Source organism: Littorina saxatilis, linkage group LG4 (genome assembly GCF_037325665.1).
Source record: "Littorina saxatilis isolate snail1 linkage group LG4, US_GU_Lsax_2.0, whole genome shotgun sequence".
Lineage (NCBI taxonomy): Eukaryota > Metazoa > Mollusca > Gastropoda > Littorinimorpha > Littorinidae > Littorina > Littorina saxatilis.
The window spans coordinates 36,861,542-36,879,023 of NC_090248.1; the positions used below are offsets into that span (position 1 = coordinate 36,861,542).

At 41.5% G+C, this 17,482-nt stretch overlaps 1 protein-coding gene and 1 long non-coding RNA gene across 3 annotated transcripts in view; one reads left to right on the top strand and one right to left on the bottom strand.

Moving 5' to 3' along the window:
* Nucleotides 1–17,482, top strand: part of LOC138964650 (uncharacterized) — a 26,699-nt gene that overhangs the window by 1,564 nt on the left and 7,653 nt on the right. For both annotated transcript variants that reach the window (XR_011455169.1, XR_011455170.1), the window contains exon 2: nt 4,226–4,258. This is a non-coding gene — a long non-coding RNA (uncharacterized lncRNA). The remainder of the gene's footprint in view (nt 1–4,225; nt 4,259–17,482) is intronic.
* On the bottom strand, nt 9,797–15,405 carry LOC138964649 (G-protein coupled receptor moody-like). Its single transcript, XM_070336658.1, has 3 exons — nt 14,561–15,405; nt 13,560–13,763; nt 9,797–12,333 (listed from the first exon to the last, which is right to left on the bottom strand). Exons 1-3 carry the CDS (start codon nt 14,703–14,705, stop codon nt 11,318–11,320), a joined length of 1,365 nt encoding a protein of 454 aa, XP_070192759.1. The 5' UTR covers nt 14,706–15,405; the 3' UTR covers nt 9,797–11,317.

Here is a 17,482-nt window from a genome sequence, read left to right on the forward strand (position 1 = left end):
CCCGAAAGTCCTGTTGTCGAATAACAACACCCAGATCGATGTCAGACTCATCCCCTTTCACCTCTTCAAGTAGAAAACCTTCAAAAGGCGTGTCAGAATCGTCATCTGAGTTCCCCATGATCGAACACCATACTTCCAAACCTTCGTTCAACGCCATTATGTCAGCCCAAAAAATCTCAAACTTTGAAAATTCACAGCTAACACACTATCGCATCGATTCAAACTCTGCAAACGCTAGAATGAAGCAGCCGGAAGGAAGTGCATTAATCACATCCGGTCGCAAGGCCTTATGGGTAAGGCTCAAAGCGAAAGTGAAAGTAGGTGACCTAGTGTTTAGCGGGCCATGCCGGGTGTTTCAGGGATTTCATATGGCACTTCCAGCGGGCCATGCCGGGCGGTTCGGGGGGCATTGGGCTAAAGCAGACTAAAAAGAACCTAACTAGCCCACAATTAATATCATGTTCTGGTTTGCAATTGCACTTTCCTCAAGGAAGATTAATTTGAGATTGTTCCATCTTGAGAAAGACTACATAAGTCAAGTCTGCGCTATACTTCACTGTTAGCGTTATGTGTATCCTCCACTGATGTACATGGATTTACATGTGTTGTTGTGGCATGAAGGAATCGGTTGTAGATGTAACCATAAGGCAGGTTTCACAGTAACTACACGGCCGATCTCACATTTCCACAAAAATATCAGTTAACATGGAATCGCTTGAAGGACTTTTTCCATTAGCCCTATCATCAAAGAACACACACAAATTATTTTTATACTATAGATAGCAAGTGTGTATGTTGATGATATTTGCCCGCCTCCACCGTCGAAGTTGCAAAAAAACATTGAAATGGTTACCATTTTGACTTTGCAAGCAGTGTAGAATTTGTTGTTTGCCTGAATGAAACCGTTAAAGCCAATAACATGTGCATTAGTTTAAAACATATTATAATTATGCATATAAAAGACCTGTTTACCCCCCCAAATGAAAATCAGGAATGCAGCTGGTACTTTTCCGTAATTTGAGGCATCTTTGAGTAATCTTTTTTATCAACCATAAACCAGCTCGAAAACGATTAAACGACACGTTTATTCGCACGCTACCATGCAAAACAAGTACAAAATTGATAACCATGTTTAACAGTACATGTATTGTACTACACACACAGAAGCTCGATGACACACACACACAAACAGTCACGACACCTGATATATAATATGCAAGTTAACTAAGACAAGTTTACTTTATCTAAAAAAAAAAACAAGTCGCGTAAGGCGAAAATACAATATTTAGTCAAGTAGCTGTCGAACTCACAGAATGAAACTGAACGCAATGCCATTTTACTCGTAGCATCGTCAGGCCACCGCTCATGGCAAAGGCAGTGAAATTGACAAGAAGAGCGGGGTAGTAGTTGCGCTAAGAAGGATAGCACGCTTTTCTGTACCTCTCTTTGTTTTAACTTTCTGAGCGTGTTTTTAATCCAAACATATCTTATCTATATGTTTTTGGAATCAGGAACCGACAAGGAATAAGATGAAAGTGTTTTTAAATTGATTTGGACAATTTAATTTTGATAATAATTTGTATATATATTTAAATTTCAGAGCTTGTTTTTAATCCGAATATAACATATTTATATTTATTTTTTTGGAATCAGCAAATGATGGAGAATAAGACCAAAGTCATTAATTAATTTTTAAGCCACCAAGCTGAAATGCAATACCGAAGTCCGGGCTTTGTCGAAGATTACTTGACCAAAATTTCAACCAATTTGGTTGAAAAATGAGGGCGTGACAGTGCCGCCTCAACTTTCACGAAAAGCCGGATATGACGTCATCAAAGACATTTATCAAAAAAATGAAAAAAACGTTCGGGGATTTCATACCCAGGAACTCTCATGTCAAATTTCATAAAGATCGGTCCAGTAGTTTAGTCTGAATCGCTCTACACACACACACACACGCACGCACGCACATACACCACGACCCTCGTTTCGATTCCCCCTCGATGTTAAAATATTTAGTCAAAACTTGACTAAATATAAAAACCACAGTATTCAGGGGCGGAGCAAGAGAGCTAGAGGGGGGGGGGGGGGGGGGGTACAACCTGGGGTCCAGGCGTTGGGGGGGTCTGGCTGAAGAATTTTAGCTATTTTATTAACAATTTGTAGCTTATCCTTCATTTTAAACATGATAAATTGGTGTCAGCAGCCACTCATTATTTCTTTTAAAGTTAGTATTAAATAATGGCAATTTAACTTCATTGATATCTGCTCCCGACAACAACAACAATTTCACAGACAGAAAATGTATAAGTTTTTTTTTCCCACAGACTGAAATTTTATAAAAATTTTTTTGTGTGTGCTTTTTTGACAGCAAGGGGGGGAGAGGGGGTCCGGAACCCCTGTAACATCCCCCCACCCCTCCGCCCTTGGGCTATTTACAGTCACTTGAAGATGCATGTGAACAAAACCACCTTACATCAATCAATCAATCTCAATATAATTTATTTCCAAAATGCAAAAGCACATGTCACATCAGACATCCTGCATTAAAACCAGTCATAATAACTCTCTCCAGAAGCTACCTTTAATTTTAGAGGACCGATTCGTTTATTTCATTTAAACAGTTTGTTGTAAGTTTTTTGATTCAAAGAACTGTGATCTTTGCTATATTGGAGAAATATTAATGGAGATCAGTTTTAGACTCAGAAAGACTTGAATTTTCGGCAACAGCGCGACCATAGACCTACATCTATGTCTCTGGCGCGACTGACCGTAGTGAGCGATCGGTTCGCAGGTCAGAGATTCTGTGGAAGTAGAGACCTAGGTCAAATAAACGCGATGCGAAGCAGGCTCATGTTTTGCCAAACATAATTTCGTGTTTTTGTTTGTTTCCATGTTCATTTGTGTACTGCATTTTGTTAAAACTAATGCTGCGTCTAACCTCGGGACACGTGCCGCGACGTGACTCGTAACTGATTAGCTTTGTTGTTGCACTGATCTCAAGTTGATCACCAAAATGAATGTGGTTCGCTCTTCTTAAACTTCACCAGACACCGCCACTTGACTTAATAGTTTTGCCGATATTTCTGTACAACTTTCGCTTTTTTGGTTGGCATTTCGTCCCCACGGAGATCGGCCCTATATTACCCTTCGGACCAACGTCGATCTCAAATCCGCGGAATCCGACAAATACCTTGCTGTGTACATGCGCAGAAAAGGCTGTTTCGGTCAGCCTTGATATCAAAGCCCTGGTGACTACCACAATTTCGACTTTGAATTTTCACGCACAAAAAAGGTTCTCTCGACCGGAATTTTCGGTAGTATTCCGTAATACCGGAATTTAGACCCCAAATCCGTAATAATTCCGGACAATCCGGGAGGGTAAACAGGTCTGATATAAACCGAAAAATGCGATCGTTCAATCGCACTATCGTTGATGTTATCGTTGGCGTCGGACAGATTCTCTTCATTTCAGAAAGATTGATTAAACTTTCCCTAAAGATTATCGGTCTGTCATTTATCATTGGCAAGTGATTGTTGTTGCGATGGGCGAAATCCATCTCTTAAAACGGATGTAAAGAAGAAATTAAGCATTTATTAAGCATATAAACTGAAAAATGCGATCGTTCAATCGTGCTATCGTTAGCGACAGACGGAAGTTAAAACGATTTTCCAAGTAAACAAGTCGTACTTGCCTTCGAAAGTGCTTCGTGTTCGAAACTACTAACATGGCGTGTGCAAATTAGTCGATGGCGGCAGAACAAAGCGAAACTGTGGTTAAAAAAATTGCGCTATCTTTTTTTCCGCAACCGACGCAACCACCTTCCACGATTGGATATCAAAATATTCATTTAAACCAACCTGAAACGGAAATATCTTTCCTGCTTACCGCATTACGCTCTTGCGCTTTACTGACTCGTCAATTTCACTTCGTGTTGCACGGGAAAAGTGAGCCATTACCTTGCCTTAGGGATTGATGAAGCTGTTATGTCTTGGTGAAAAAAAATGGATTGCGTGTTCAGTTTCATTCTGTGAGTTCGACTGATTGACTAAATGTTGTAATTTCGCATTGCGGGACTTGTTTTATTATGTATTGGTGTAAAAGAATAATTATGTTGTTGTTTGAAAATACTGCTGGCGAGTCACAATGTTAAAAAACAAGCAGATGTAGATTCTTACCCGCCATGACTTGTTTTTTTTTTTAAACATAGTTTTTGTTTTTCAGAAAAAAAGAAAAGTGCCCATACCTCAAGTTGTGGTGAGTTACATTGCTTCATGCATTTCACAGACATGGGACTGGTCCGATTTTTATCGGAATTCCGATATTTTCCTTAGCTCACAGACCATTCTTGAGATCGATGCAAATTCGTTGAGAAAAAAGGGGGGAGGGGGTGGTGGTATGAACCGTTCAGCTGAAGCTGTCTGCGTCTGAAGTCAGTGCATTCGCACCCCAGCACTCGCGTGAACCCATAGCAGTATCATGGGTCGCGTTTGATTGGCTGTCGATCTCCGACGATTATCGCCGGGGCTTAATTATTCACCGATGGCGGTTTGCGGGTTGTTTTGATTGGCTGCCGATCTCCAAACGCCGAAGGTGAAAAAGGTAGCATCATGGCTGTGGAAGCTCTTACGATCGACGACCAAAGTGTGAAAAACAAGTGGAAAGCCAACTGGCTGTCAGAAGAAGTGACTGTCACTATCAACAAGAAAGAAAGGCGCCAGCTCAGCTCATTGGCGACAGTATCGCCAAGATATCCATTCCCGGTCAGGCCGTGTGCACGTGGTGCGACAACGGCCACTGCGTGGTGAAATACGGACTTGGTGTAGCATGTCTATGCATGGGGCAAGCTAGGAAAAGATAACTCTCGCTGCAAACCACGCCCACTCAAAAATCCGGTCGGCGATTTGGCTCCGGACCCCAGGGTCAGGTTACGGCAAAGTACGTCGTTTTGAGTGGTTGGTTGTGGACGATACTGACCGGTACCACTAGCAGATACATAGGGCTAGAGGTGCATCGACATTTTTTTCGCCAGGTCGCGAGAATTCTATAAAATAAATAATGCAAGCGAACTTTTGTTGACTAAATGTTTTAACGTAGAGGGGGGAATCGAGACGAGACTCAGGGTCGTGGTGTATGTGTGTGTGTGTGTGTGTGTGTGTGTAGAGCGATTCAGACTAAACTACTGGACCGATCTTTATGAAATTTGACAGAGTTCCTGGGTATGAAATCCCCATACGTTTTTTTCATTTTTTTGATAAATGTCTTTGATGACGTCATATCCGGCTTTTCGTGAAAGTTGAGGCGGCAGTCACACGCTCATTTTTCAATCAAATTGATTGAAGTGTTTGTAAAGCAATCTTCGACGAAGGTCGGACTTCCGTATTGCATTTCAGCTTGGTGGCTTAACAATTAAGGGCAGGTGGGCCAGTGCAAAATTGACCAAATCGTTCAAAACACTGTTTTGGGTATTTTAGCAGATTTTGTTTCCATAACATACCTATCATCCATGTGTGTCGGTGTTTTTGTCAAAAGTGTCCTATTTATCTGTCAATAAAGACAAAATGTGAACATGTGTGGCATTGATTGTCTTCTGTAGTCGATATTCCCCCGCCAAAAAATGTCTCATTTCAAAGGCTAGTTACGGCTTTGTCCTCAGCAAAACAGTGCATTCACGACATACGAAACTGCGCAGCAGCTCTTGACCTATAACATGACATCAGTGTTTTGATGAATGTTCCATTCACTCAGCCACTTGTCCGTTGCAAAGGCAGCAATCGTAATCGAACGGAAATGTCCTTATTTGGAAGGTACTCGACATCCATTGGTTCGTTTCATAAACCGAAATCGGGAACCAGTTTACTTTGTGAGTGCGCATGCTCAGCTTACGAATTTTGCATACGGAAACTACCGAAGAGACTCTCGGCCATGACGGGAACACCCGAAGTTCACTCGGTTTTACAACATCCTGGTTACACATCAAACGATCGGTGACAACCGAAAGCGAATTTTTCCTTGAGAAACAACCTTTGATACGATAACAATGGCTCGAAATAAGAAAGAGGACAATGTCTTTATTAGTTCGGTTAGCAACAACAAGTAGTTCCGCTGGTACTAGGCCAAAGTTTGGATTCTGTCGGTGTTTTCGATACAGAGGAAAGCTTTGATCTCCACGCAGATCCACAGGTCGCCATTTCCGAACACGCCATGCAGCACACTTTTTACGTCTCGGCACTGGCTTGCTTTGCGCTGAATTTGAGTCAGTTTCTGTGCAGTATCTCCTCGACAAGCAAGTTGAGCATTTGCTAAGCAAAAAAACAAAAACAGGAGAAAGTATCCAACATCAGTCAGATTATCGGTAATGTTTGCTGGGCCTGCCATTTCCCGAACGAAACTGGATCAGCAACTGTTTGTATCAATCTGCACTTTCGTAAATTCCGTCACTGTCTTGACGAACTGTGTCATTTTCTTCACCGCGATACACAGTTCATTGCGAAGAGCTTCCTCAGTAAATCGTTCAGATTCCACGTACGATTTGTTGTCAAAAAACAACTCAAACGAAAGTTTCAAACTCATCATCCTCCATCTTGCTTGTCGAAGTACCAAAGTACTGTATCGATGTAAAAACAAAAGCAGAAAACTTCGAGGAAACCAACAAATCGACGAGATAACGGAAGGAAATAAGTCTCGTTCTAGCTGAAGTAAGTTACCGTTAAAAATACCGTTATTCTCGCATGCAAATACAAACGAGAATCGGGTCATTGATACACGTTTAGCGCTGGGGCAGTATCCCCATGCTGGTTGACAGAGGGAAAGAAGGGATGGACGCATAAATTCTCTGCTGGCGTGCTAAAGGCTAAGTAGTTTGCAATTCAAATAAACTAAGCTGTTCATTCATAACACAGTTTTGTCCTTGTATGTCTGTTTCAATAGTGTTTCTGTGGTGTTCAATCTTCAATGTCGTTTTTCTCAGTTCAGCCATTTTGCCTACGGTTACGTCTTGGGTTACGCGATTTCTCTGGCTGTAATTTAGCTAGAGCAATATTTTCTTTTGTAGTTTGTGCAGAATATAACATTCTGGGGGATTACGAAGGGATTTTGCTGACATTTTATTATAGTCATATCCAGATTATTTCAAAAAATAATTTCGCAAGCGTTACCCTAAAGTTTGACAGTTGTAACAAAGAAGTGTTCCTAACTCCAAATATAAATATAATAAACAAGATCTGCTTCGTAATCCCCTAGAGCATACCCAGAAGGATAAAATAAAACAATAATTAGAAGTGTGACAATCACATCTGATGAAAATCCGTGTATCTCCTGTACTCCACTTTTGTCTGTATTTTGACCAGCAACCGAAAATACAAAAAGTGACTATTCTTTGTCATCATTTGTTCATTTCTTTCATAAAATAACATTCAGACACAATAAAACATTCAAAATAAAAAAAAAGGTAGTGCACTGGCCCACCTCCCCTTAATGACTTTGGTCATTAAAAATCTGAAAATTGTAAAAAAAATATGTTTTTTATAAAACGATCCAAATTTACATTCATCTTATGCTCCATCATTTGCTGATTCCAAAAACATATAAATATGTTATATTTGGATTAAAAACAAGCTCTGAAAATTAAATATATAAAAATTAATATGAAAATTAAATTTTCGAAATCAATTTAAAAACACTTTCATCTTATTCCTTGTCGGTTCCTGATTCCAAAAACATATAGATATATGTTTGGATTAAAAACACGCTCAGAAAGTTAAAACGAAGAGAGGTACAGAAAAGCGTGCTATCCTTCTCAGCGCAAGTACTACCCCGCTCTTCTTGTCGTGAGCGGTGGACTGACGATGCTACGAGTATACGGTCTTGCTGCGTTGCATTGCGTTCAGTTTCATTCTGTGAGTTCGACAGCTACTTGACTAAATGTTGTATTTTCGCCTTACGCGACTTGTTTCTTTTTGCGATAGGGCGAGTGCACCACCGAAATTAGTTGATGAGAACGTAGTCGGGTGTTTCATCTTTCATCAGCAACTGAAAAAAATAAGGGGAAAGTTTTGTGTGTGTGTGATTGTTATAAATTACCAGACCTGTTTACCAGTACGATTTGGGCGTATTTTGTACGCCAAATTATTATCGGTACGCAAATACGCGACACACGCACAAAATACGCATAAGAAAAAGTCTAGAATACGTTTTCCGGTGTTGGTGTGCTGATTACGGGATGGTACAACTGATACCGGTTTCGGTCGAAGGGAGATAACCATGACAGCGAGTCTTCAGCTGTGGAAACCTTGTTCAGTTGTTGGCACGTGCGATCGTCTGGACAATCGTGGCAAAATGAAGGGGTAAAATGTGTCAGTTTTGGATGACTGTACCAAGTCTAAACAGCAGAAGCAGCAGATTTTCTTGGAGAAATATAAGAAAGAGCCAGGAATTGTGGAGTCTACTATGGGAAAAAGTCATGCACACTGCAAGTATTGTAAATCAGATTTCTCCATTGCCCATGCTGGGAAATATGACATCGAACGACACTGCATTTCCAAAACTCATCTGGACAAGGTTGCTGCAAAGAAATCCGCTGAAAGCTGCCAAGGAATTATGAAGTTCATTCCCGCAAAGCAAATCCTGCCAGAAGAAAAGGCTGTAGTCCGTGCTGAAGCAATGTTTTCTGAGATGATTGTAAAAATGAACTTGCCACTGTCAACCGCAGATGTTATTTCACGAACTTCATCTTTTCATTATCAGTTGGAAGACACTGGTTATAATGTTAACTGACAGGTAAATAAAATTGTTTTATTCCTGTTGTATTGGAAGGAGTTAAATTCTGAAGGTGTTCACAAGAGATGCTATTCTTACACAAACACGTTTGCACCCAGGCGTACATTTTCCCAAGCCCATATGGCTTTGCTTGCAAAGTACACCAACTTTTTGAAAAATACACTCAACTTTTTGGGAAAGTACTCTTGCCTCCGGTTTAGGGTAAACAGGTCTGAAGTACACTTTTGTTTAAAATGCTAAAACATATTATTCTTGTGGGTTTTATAGCTTTTTAAAAAGGCATGATCTCATTTTTTGCTATCAGGAGAGGCCCCAAAATGGCCTTTATAATTCTAACATTCATTTTCCGTCAGGGGGGCTTCGCCCCCCTGAACCCCCTACCGAGGCGTTGCCCCTGGACCCCGGCTTACTTTCCTACTTTTTGAACATTTGCTGGTCTCATGTCTGATTTCAGTACAAGTTAGATTATTTGTTTACGTGTAGAAAATGCACTGAACACTAGCATACTGTCGAGTTTGAATGGTTGAGAGTTTATAGATATATTGATACTTGCTTGTGGTTCAATACCAGATTGTAGATAAAATCGTAAATTGATATGATGCTTACTGTGAGTGTGAGTACACTGTACAGTGGTACAGAGCTTGCTGGAGGATGGATAAACGCGTTCATTGCAGCTTGCATAGATTGCACTTGCTGTTAAAATTTTTTTTATAAAAATTGGGAAATTAATATTCCTACAAAATCATGAGATCGTGCATTCTTGAGACAGAAGTTTTTCATGGGAATAAATAGCTATGAATGTGTGAAGAGAGAGACTCTGAGAGAGATTGTGGACATGATTGCATGTTTGTGAAGTACTGTAGTATGCACACTCATGGTCACATGCACACGCAAGACTCTACAGACAGACAAGCTCACAGTCACACACAAACGCTCACATACTGAATGTTGTGTGGCATGCGTGAAACATCTTCAAGCGTACATTCTCGTCATTTCACAATCACAAACGCAGATACATTTTGTTCAAAAGTTTATTTAGTGACTCGTAGTGAGGAATGATTCAGATTCTCAAAATGGGAGATGTAGTGAATATCACTGATTGTGTCATGAACTGCTCAAGCAACTTGGTGAGACTGAACCAGTAAATGTAAAGAATTTTCACATTTCTTGTCTGAAATATAGATCTATATAATCTAGATACATGTGTAAAACTAAAAGCTGACAGTTAATCATTAGTTTAAGCTGGTTAATAACAATATTAAAGTAAAACATGACTGAAGGAACATGTGAATTCTAATGGTGATAGTTTATTTGCAAATTATAATCTTGTAAAAAAAATTCAAGAAAAGTGCCATGTGGTTTAATTGTGTGCCACTTGACTCGATACTCGACATATATATGGTGTACTAGCAACTCCAAGACCTATTGAAATACATGTACTCACATTTTCTGTTGCAATCATTTATGTACATTGCTTTTTTTAGTCACTAGCTTCCACATGAATTGCTGTAGAACGCATATAAAACAGTTAATCTGGTCAATATTTTCTATGAGAATGATATAAAACCTAATTCATCTTCATCAAATATAGAGTTTGTGCTCGCGCACTTAAAGAGGCCTGTCTCCCCCCTCCACCTCTCTCTCTCTCTCTCTCTCTCTCTCTCTCTCTCTCTCTCTCTCTCTCTCTCTCTCATTCATTCATTCATTCTTCCACTCACACACACACCATTGAATATACTTTAGGTACATATCACATTGTCTCTTTTCATTGGCATGGACCATTTGAGTTTTTTCTTTGAACTAAATCTCATTTCGCTGGTTTTAAATCAGGCTGTACAGTTTATCACAGCTGTGCTTGCTGTAAAAACATGAGCATTCAGAAATTTACTTCTTTAATTGACATGTCCTTGTTAAAATTAGTGCTTTCTGTTCTTGTGAAAGTGAGTGCTTTGATTACAATCATCTCCAGAATAAAACTGCAAACTGCAAGTCTTCGTTCTTAAACGCTGTTTGTAGTGGAGTTCTGTTGCAGGGGCTCCCACATCTTTGTGATGTTTTTTCAACATATGTGATTTGTTTCACAGTATCTGTGGGACTAGTGTTTACACTGGTAAATGTATGGGAAAAACGGATGACTGCAAGAAGTTTTGAGAGATTATGACTCTGAGAACATGCCTGAAAGTGGCGAGTATTTTACTTGCCATGGCGAGTAGAATCATGTAACTGGTGAGCACAAATGTTCACCTTCTCGCCAAATGAGCGTAAAGTTGCTGAAACAAATTCTTGGTTTGGCTGGTAAAGTTTGCTCTCTGGCTAGGAAATTTTCAGAATCAGTAGCCAAAGGCGAGTACATCATTTGTTGGACTTTCAGGGCTGGAGAAGGTTGCATATCATTGTTAAGACAGAATTCTATACCACCGACAGTCCAAACAAAATACACTTTATACATTTGTGCAGGAGAATGTCATTTTTAGAGTAGACCGTTGCTGAAACACAGGTGTTGTTCATTCGTCCTTTTGGGTTTGTTTGTTGTACCCTCTATATGTCTTCACTTGAAGCGACCTCAGGTTCATAATCTGGCACACAGGTCTTCTCTGTCTCTGTGCGGTGCAGTTTGATGAATCTACGCACACTGGGCTCTGGAGAAGAGAGCGGGCTGTCGGTGTCACTCAGTAAGTTGAACTTTGCACGTGCAACGCTCTCGGGGGAGGACAGAGGGGTTGGACAATCCTGTTCGTTGGCGTGGCTGAACTTGCAGATATGCTGTTGTTGTTGTGGGGAGGGGACAGGAGTATTACTGTCCGAGGTTAGCTTGGTCGTGGGGCTGTTGTGGCTCTTTCTTCCCTTGTTTCTCTTAGCGTAGATTTTGCTGGACAGAGTTGGACTGACGGTGTCTGTTCTGTAGTGTGAAGCCTTGGCAGGCTTGCAGCACTGGCAGAGTAGGATGGTGTAGTAGGCCAGGCGGAACTGGGAGTTCATCAGACCGTAGATGAGGGGGTTGACGGCGCTGCCCATGTAGATGGTGATGAGGCAGAACATGTGGAATCGCTTGGACAGCACAGTGTTCCAGTCCACGATGGAGGACACGGTGCAGGGGAAGTAGGACAGGGCGAAGACGATGAAGATGGTGGCCATCATCTTGGTCAGGTGCAGTTCCTTGCGCTGGATCATCTGGTCAAGCTGACCCACCGACGCCGCCAGCAGCCGCCCCTGACGTACGCGGCGGTGTGAGGCCTTGGTGGTGCGGTAGATGCGCACGTAGTAGTAGATGATGAGGCTGCAAGGCACCACAGCACGCACCATAAGCAGGAACAGCTTGAAGCTCTGGGAGTCGTGGTCCAGCAGAAGATTGCAGGTAACCATCATAGCCACATAACCAAAGCGCCCCCAGACCTCCAGGAGTGCGGGGATGAGGCTGAGCATGGGGACCACCCAGGCCATGGTCAGCATGACAGCGATACGTTTGGGCGAGAAGAGGCGGCGGTAGCTCTGGGAGTCCACCACAAGCTTGTAGCGGTTCCAGGCGATCAGCGTTATGGTGATGATGGTCGTGCCTGTGGACAGAAGATTAAATATTGTTTAGCTTTTTTTGTGCGTGCAAGTATCTTTTTTCCTTCTGTCCTACGTAAGTGCCAAGTCCAGTGTCACCGATGTAGATTTCTTGTTGAGGATGAACCTTGGTTCATATTTGTGCTACTTTTCGTCGTTGACCTTGCCATTACCGATCTGTACTGATCTGGATTCGGCAGTCTGAACGCTTTTTGTGTGCGTATTCTATTGTAGTTTGCTAACACACATTTTTTACATACAATGAGAATGCACAACGAGGGGAGATAACATAAGTTTGCATTTGCTTTTTACATTTAGTCAAGTTATGACTAAATGTTTTAACATAGAGACGGGGAATCGAGACGAGGGTGGTGGTGTATGTGTGCGTGTAGATCGGTTCCGAGAAAACTACTGGACAGATCGTCATGAAACTTCACATGATGATGAGAGTTCCTGGGTATGATATCCCCAGACCATTTTTTCTTTTCTCGGATAAATGTGTTCGATGACGTCATATCCGGCATTTAATGGAACTTGATGCGGCACTGTCACGCCCTAATTTTTCAACTAAATTGGTTGAAATTTTGGTCAAGTAATCTTCGACGTAGCCTGAACATTGGTATTGCATTTCAGCTTGGAGGCTTAGAAATTAATTAATGAGTTTGCTCATTAAAGTTGTCATTAAAATCAAATTTTGCGAAGAGTTTCAAAATTGATTGCATCGTATTCTTCATCAAATTCTAAATCAGAAAATATATACATAGGTCATGGTTACTCTTAAGATGTGATCAGAATTAACAAAAATAGGTTAATTAGTACTACGATTAGAATATAAAAAATCGATCCAAAAAAGATTTCATCTTTTCCGTTATCATTTCCTGATTCTAAAAACGTATATATATGATATGTTGTATTTAAAACAAGCTCTGAAAATTAAAAAGAATACAGAAAAGCGCGTTTTCCTCCTTAGCGCAATACACTACCGCGCTATTCTGGCTTGTTAATTTCACTTTGTTTTGCAAGTGAAAAGTGAGCGATTTCCTTCTCGCAGGGATTGACGAACCTGACTTGTCTTGTTGAAAAAATGCAGTGCGTTCTGTTTCATTCTGTGAGTTAGGACAGCTTGACTAAATGTATTAATTTCGTCTTACGCGACTTGTTTTCCCTCCAGGCCGTTCGGAATAACCCGAGCCTTGTTAAGTCTTGATGACAATAACGTTATAGCACCCACCGGTGAGAGTGTATCCCAGAAAGCCGATGGCCTTGCAGAGTGCGTGGGGCAAGTTCCACCCGTCAGTGAGGTAGGTGTACATGTTGAAGGGCAGGATGACGGTGACGAAGAGAAGGTCACACACGCTCAGGTTGACCACGAAGGCGTTGGACACGGTCTGTAGCTTCTTGGTCGTTCGCACGGCCAAGATCACCATCAAGTTTCCTGCACACAGGGGGGAGGAACGTTGTAGACATGTGTGTTGGCATACTTTTTTTTCATAGGGGGTGCACTTTATACAACATTTTAAGTGAATATATATTGCATTTTTTAAATGCCATTCGCGTTTTGGCATTTCGCTTTATACAATGTCTTATTTTGCGCCAAACTACTCAAATTACTCAGGTGTCGAATGATTTATGCAAATCTGATTTCGTGTTTAGTGGTTACATTATTCCCTCTGTTGAAGCCTTCATAATCTGAGAAGAATTGGGTCTTTTAGTGTGTGGAAGGGGGTGGGGGGAACTGACGTATTTCCATTGCGTTTGTGTGACTATGCTTTGAGAGTTGCCATCTGTTTGAGAAATAAGCTGAACGAATTGTGCTGCTAGCGGCAGTTCATTATCTGATCAGTCGTTAATTTCATTGAGGTGGCACCGGGAGATAACTGTCTTTCATTGTTTGATAGAATGAAACTGCTCCGGGAAATTAATTAGTACCCCAAGAGGTGTGCCAGTAAGTTTGGATTAAATTGTTATTTCTTGATTCAAATTGATTTATTTATTATTATATTAACGTAATGAATGCAAATCGCTGCCACCAAAGGCCACAACTGTCAACTGACAGCAAGACATGTGCTTGAAATAAAAATGTACAAGAACCGGATTAACATGAAGATCTTCGGTGTTAGTGTATTTAGAGAATAGGCCAACGGACCCGTTACAACTGACACATATTTAACATGACGAGACACCTAGAGAGAGAGGGAGATAGCAAGCGATCGTGCGTGCGTTCGTGCTTACCTGCACATCCGACGAAAATGATGATGCTCATGAGAGCGACTGCACCGTAGAGCGCTACTTGGGACTCCAGGTTGTCTCTGTCCAGCCGACTGCCCAGAGTGCGCACCCCGACATCTGCCATGGCTGCCGAAGATCTGTTGGCCATACTTCTCACCGAAAATTCCAACTTTGCACGATTGTTTTATGTTTTTTTTGAAGGTCTAGAGATTGCTTTTGTGAATGGAACAGTCACTCAGTTGACTTTCAGTAGATAAAGATGCACTACGTGTGTTCTCTTGCTCGTGAATTCAACCCATTTTATTGTGTAACTGAGGCATCCCGTTGTCGTTGCGAACTTTGAAAAGGTGTCCTAATCACAGACCACCAAATTATTATTTTTTTTACAAAAGTTTGTATCTCGTTTTTGTCGCACAGTTCTGCTGTTTATTCAGTACGAATGTTGATGTTCAGGAACTCCGAACGACCTTGGTTTAGTCGATCACAGATGTCCCTTTGTCAAAAAAGTGACACAGAATTAATATCAGTCCTTCCGTTGTCAAGTTGACACTCCAATCTGTTATTCTGTTAAACAGCTGACCCACGGACAATCTGCTATTCCGTAATAAGCTTGACATTGAGAAACTCGCCGGGAGGCAAATGCTTTGGTAAATCCAGTATCTCTCAGTTCACAACTGCACGTGGAACACGTCTTCACTGTGCGATCGCCAGAAATGTTTGTGTGAAGTGTTGTAGCCGCTGGGGTTATAAGTAACACTGGGGTACCAGGCAGCCTCCCTCTGCGAGCTGTAGACTGGCGCTGGCTGTGCTGTGCTGTGATGCGTTGCCAGACAGTCGCTTCCTGAGCCTCTTCCTCTCGATTCTTGACCACCACCACCCCCCCCCCCCCCCCCCCCCCCCCCCGCGCAGCACAGAAACACACACAGAGAAATGCTAATATTGGTTCCCTGTTTCCCACCCCCTTTTCTTCCTCACACATACTCTTTTCTCCCGCCCATTCTCTCTCTCTCTCTCTCTCTCTCTCTCTCTCTCTCTTTATCTCTCTCTCTAGCTCTCTAACATACACCGACTGAGGGGGAACTCTATCTCTCTCTCTCTTTTGGGCGTCTGTCTTTCCCAACAAACCACGTACCCACACTCTCTATCAAGCACTGTTTTCTTTAGATAAGAAATGTCCATCAGCGTTGGGGTGGGCGTTGCGTCTTCCGTAACTCCGCCTCGAGGCACGTTATTATACATATGTCACGAGTTTTCGGGATGAGAACTGTGGGATTTTATTTAGAGGATCGTGCGTTGGTATTGCTGTGTTAGAGTTTATGTTTGTGCATTACATTTTCAGCATTTCCTCGGGACTTCCCCACGGATAGCAAGTTTAACTTTGCAAAAGAGATTAATTAATACGATAAGTATTAAGATTTGAAATAACAAGTGTGAACAGATATGAGCTTTTTAGAACCTTTGTCACTTTAAACTAATAGAGACCACCATGTAAACCAAAAAAAAGGAGAAAAAATGGAATCGGTGCTGAATAGCCAAATTAACAGACCAGGGAACCCATACGATTTCGCCGTATTGTGTACGCATGATTGTCTAGAATACGATCAGTACGGTCAGTGGGAAAAAAATACGATGAAAAAAATTCCTAGACCACTTTTCTTCACAAGCGCATCCCGAAGCCGATCCAGTATTTTGACACATGGTTGCAGTGTTTTGCAGTAAACAATGAAATGTGCATTTGTTTAAAATGTTTAGGTTAACTTACTTTTAACGGTGAGACGGATGCGTGTGAAGCATGTTTGAATCGTCGATGTTCAAATGTTGTGTGGAGTACGCACATTTTTCTGAAAATACACCAAGTTTGTTTGAGAATACTCCAAGTGCATAACAGGGGTTCCAAGGTCTGCAAATAGATTTAAAGATGAAAAACCAACCAACCAATCAACTGTATGTTCAAGGGATGGACAAAAGTTTTCGTATTCGTAAGTTCACAAAGGTCATCTTTGCTAGAAGAGGCAGAGACTTAGAGCACTGCAGCTTCTGCCTCCACGCGGGAACATTCTGCGGGGGGAGTGCTGTTGCTAGGCATTTCAGTTTGCAAATTTACTTTGTGAAACTATACTACCCGTCATACAAAATAACAAGGCAGATGCGTTTGAGTGCAGATCTTTGTGTTGAGGCTCTTTATTGAAGGCATACAACCAGTTGATTTATTGAAGGCATACAACCAGTTGGTTTATTGATGGCATACAACCTGTTGGTTTATTGTAGGCATACAACCAGTTGGTTTATTGTAGGCATACAACCAGTTGGTTTATTGACTCACATGCGAAGCAAAAGTGAGTCTATGTACTCACCCGAGTCGTCCGTCCCCTCCGTCCGTCCGGCCGGCCGTCCGGAAAACTTTAACGTTGGATATTTCTTGGACACTATTCAGTCTATCAGTACCAAATTTGGCAAGATGGTGTATGATGACAAGGCCCCAAAAAACATACATAGCATCTTGACCTTGCGTCAAGGTCGCAGGGGCCATAAATGTTGTCTAAAAAACAGCTATTTTTCACATTTTTCCCATTTTCTCTGAAGTTTTTGAGATTCAATACCTCACCTATATATGATATATAGGGCAAAGTAAGCCCCATCTTTTGATACCAGTTTGGTTTACCTTGCTTCAAGGTCAAGGTCACAGGAGCTCTTCAAAGTTGGATTGTATACATATTTTGAAGTGACCTTGACCCTGAACTATGGAAGATAACTGTTTCAAACTTAAAAATTTTGTGGGGCACATGTTATGCTTTCATCATGAGACACATTTGGTCACATATGATCAAGGTCAAGGTCACTTTGACCCTTATGAAATGTGACCAAAATAAGGTAGTGAACCACTAAAAGTGACCATATCTCATGGTAGAAAGCCAATAAGCACCA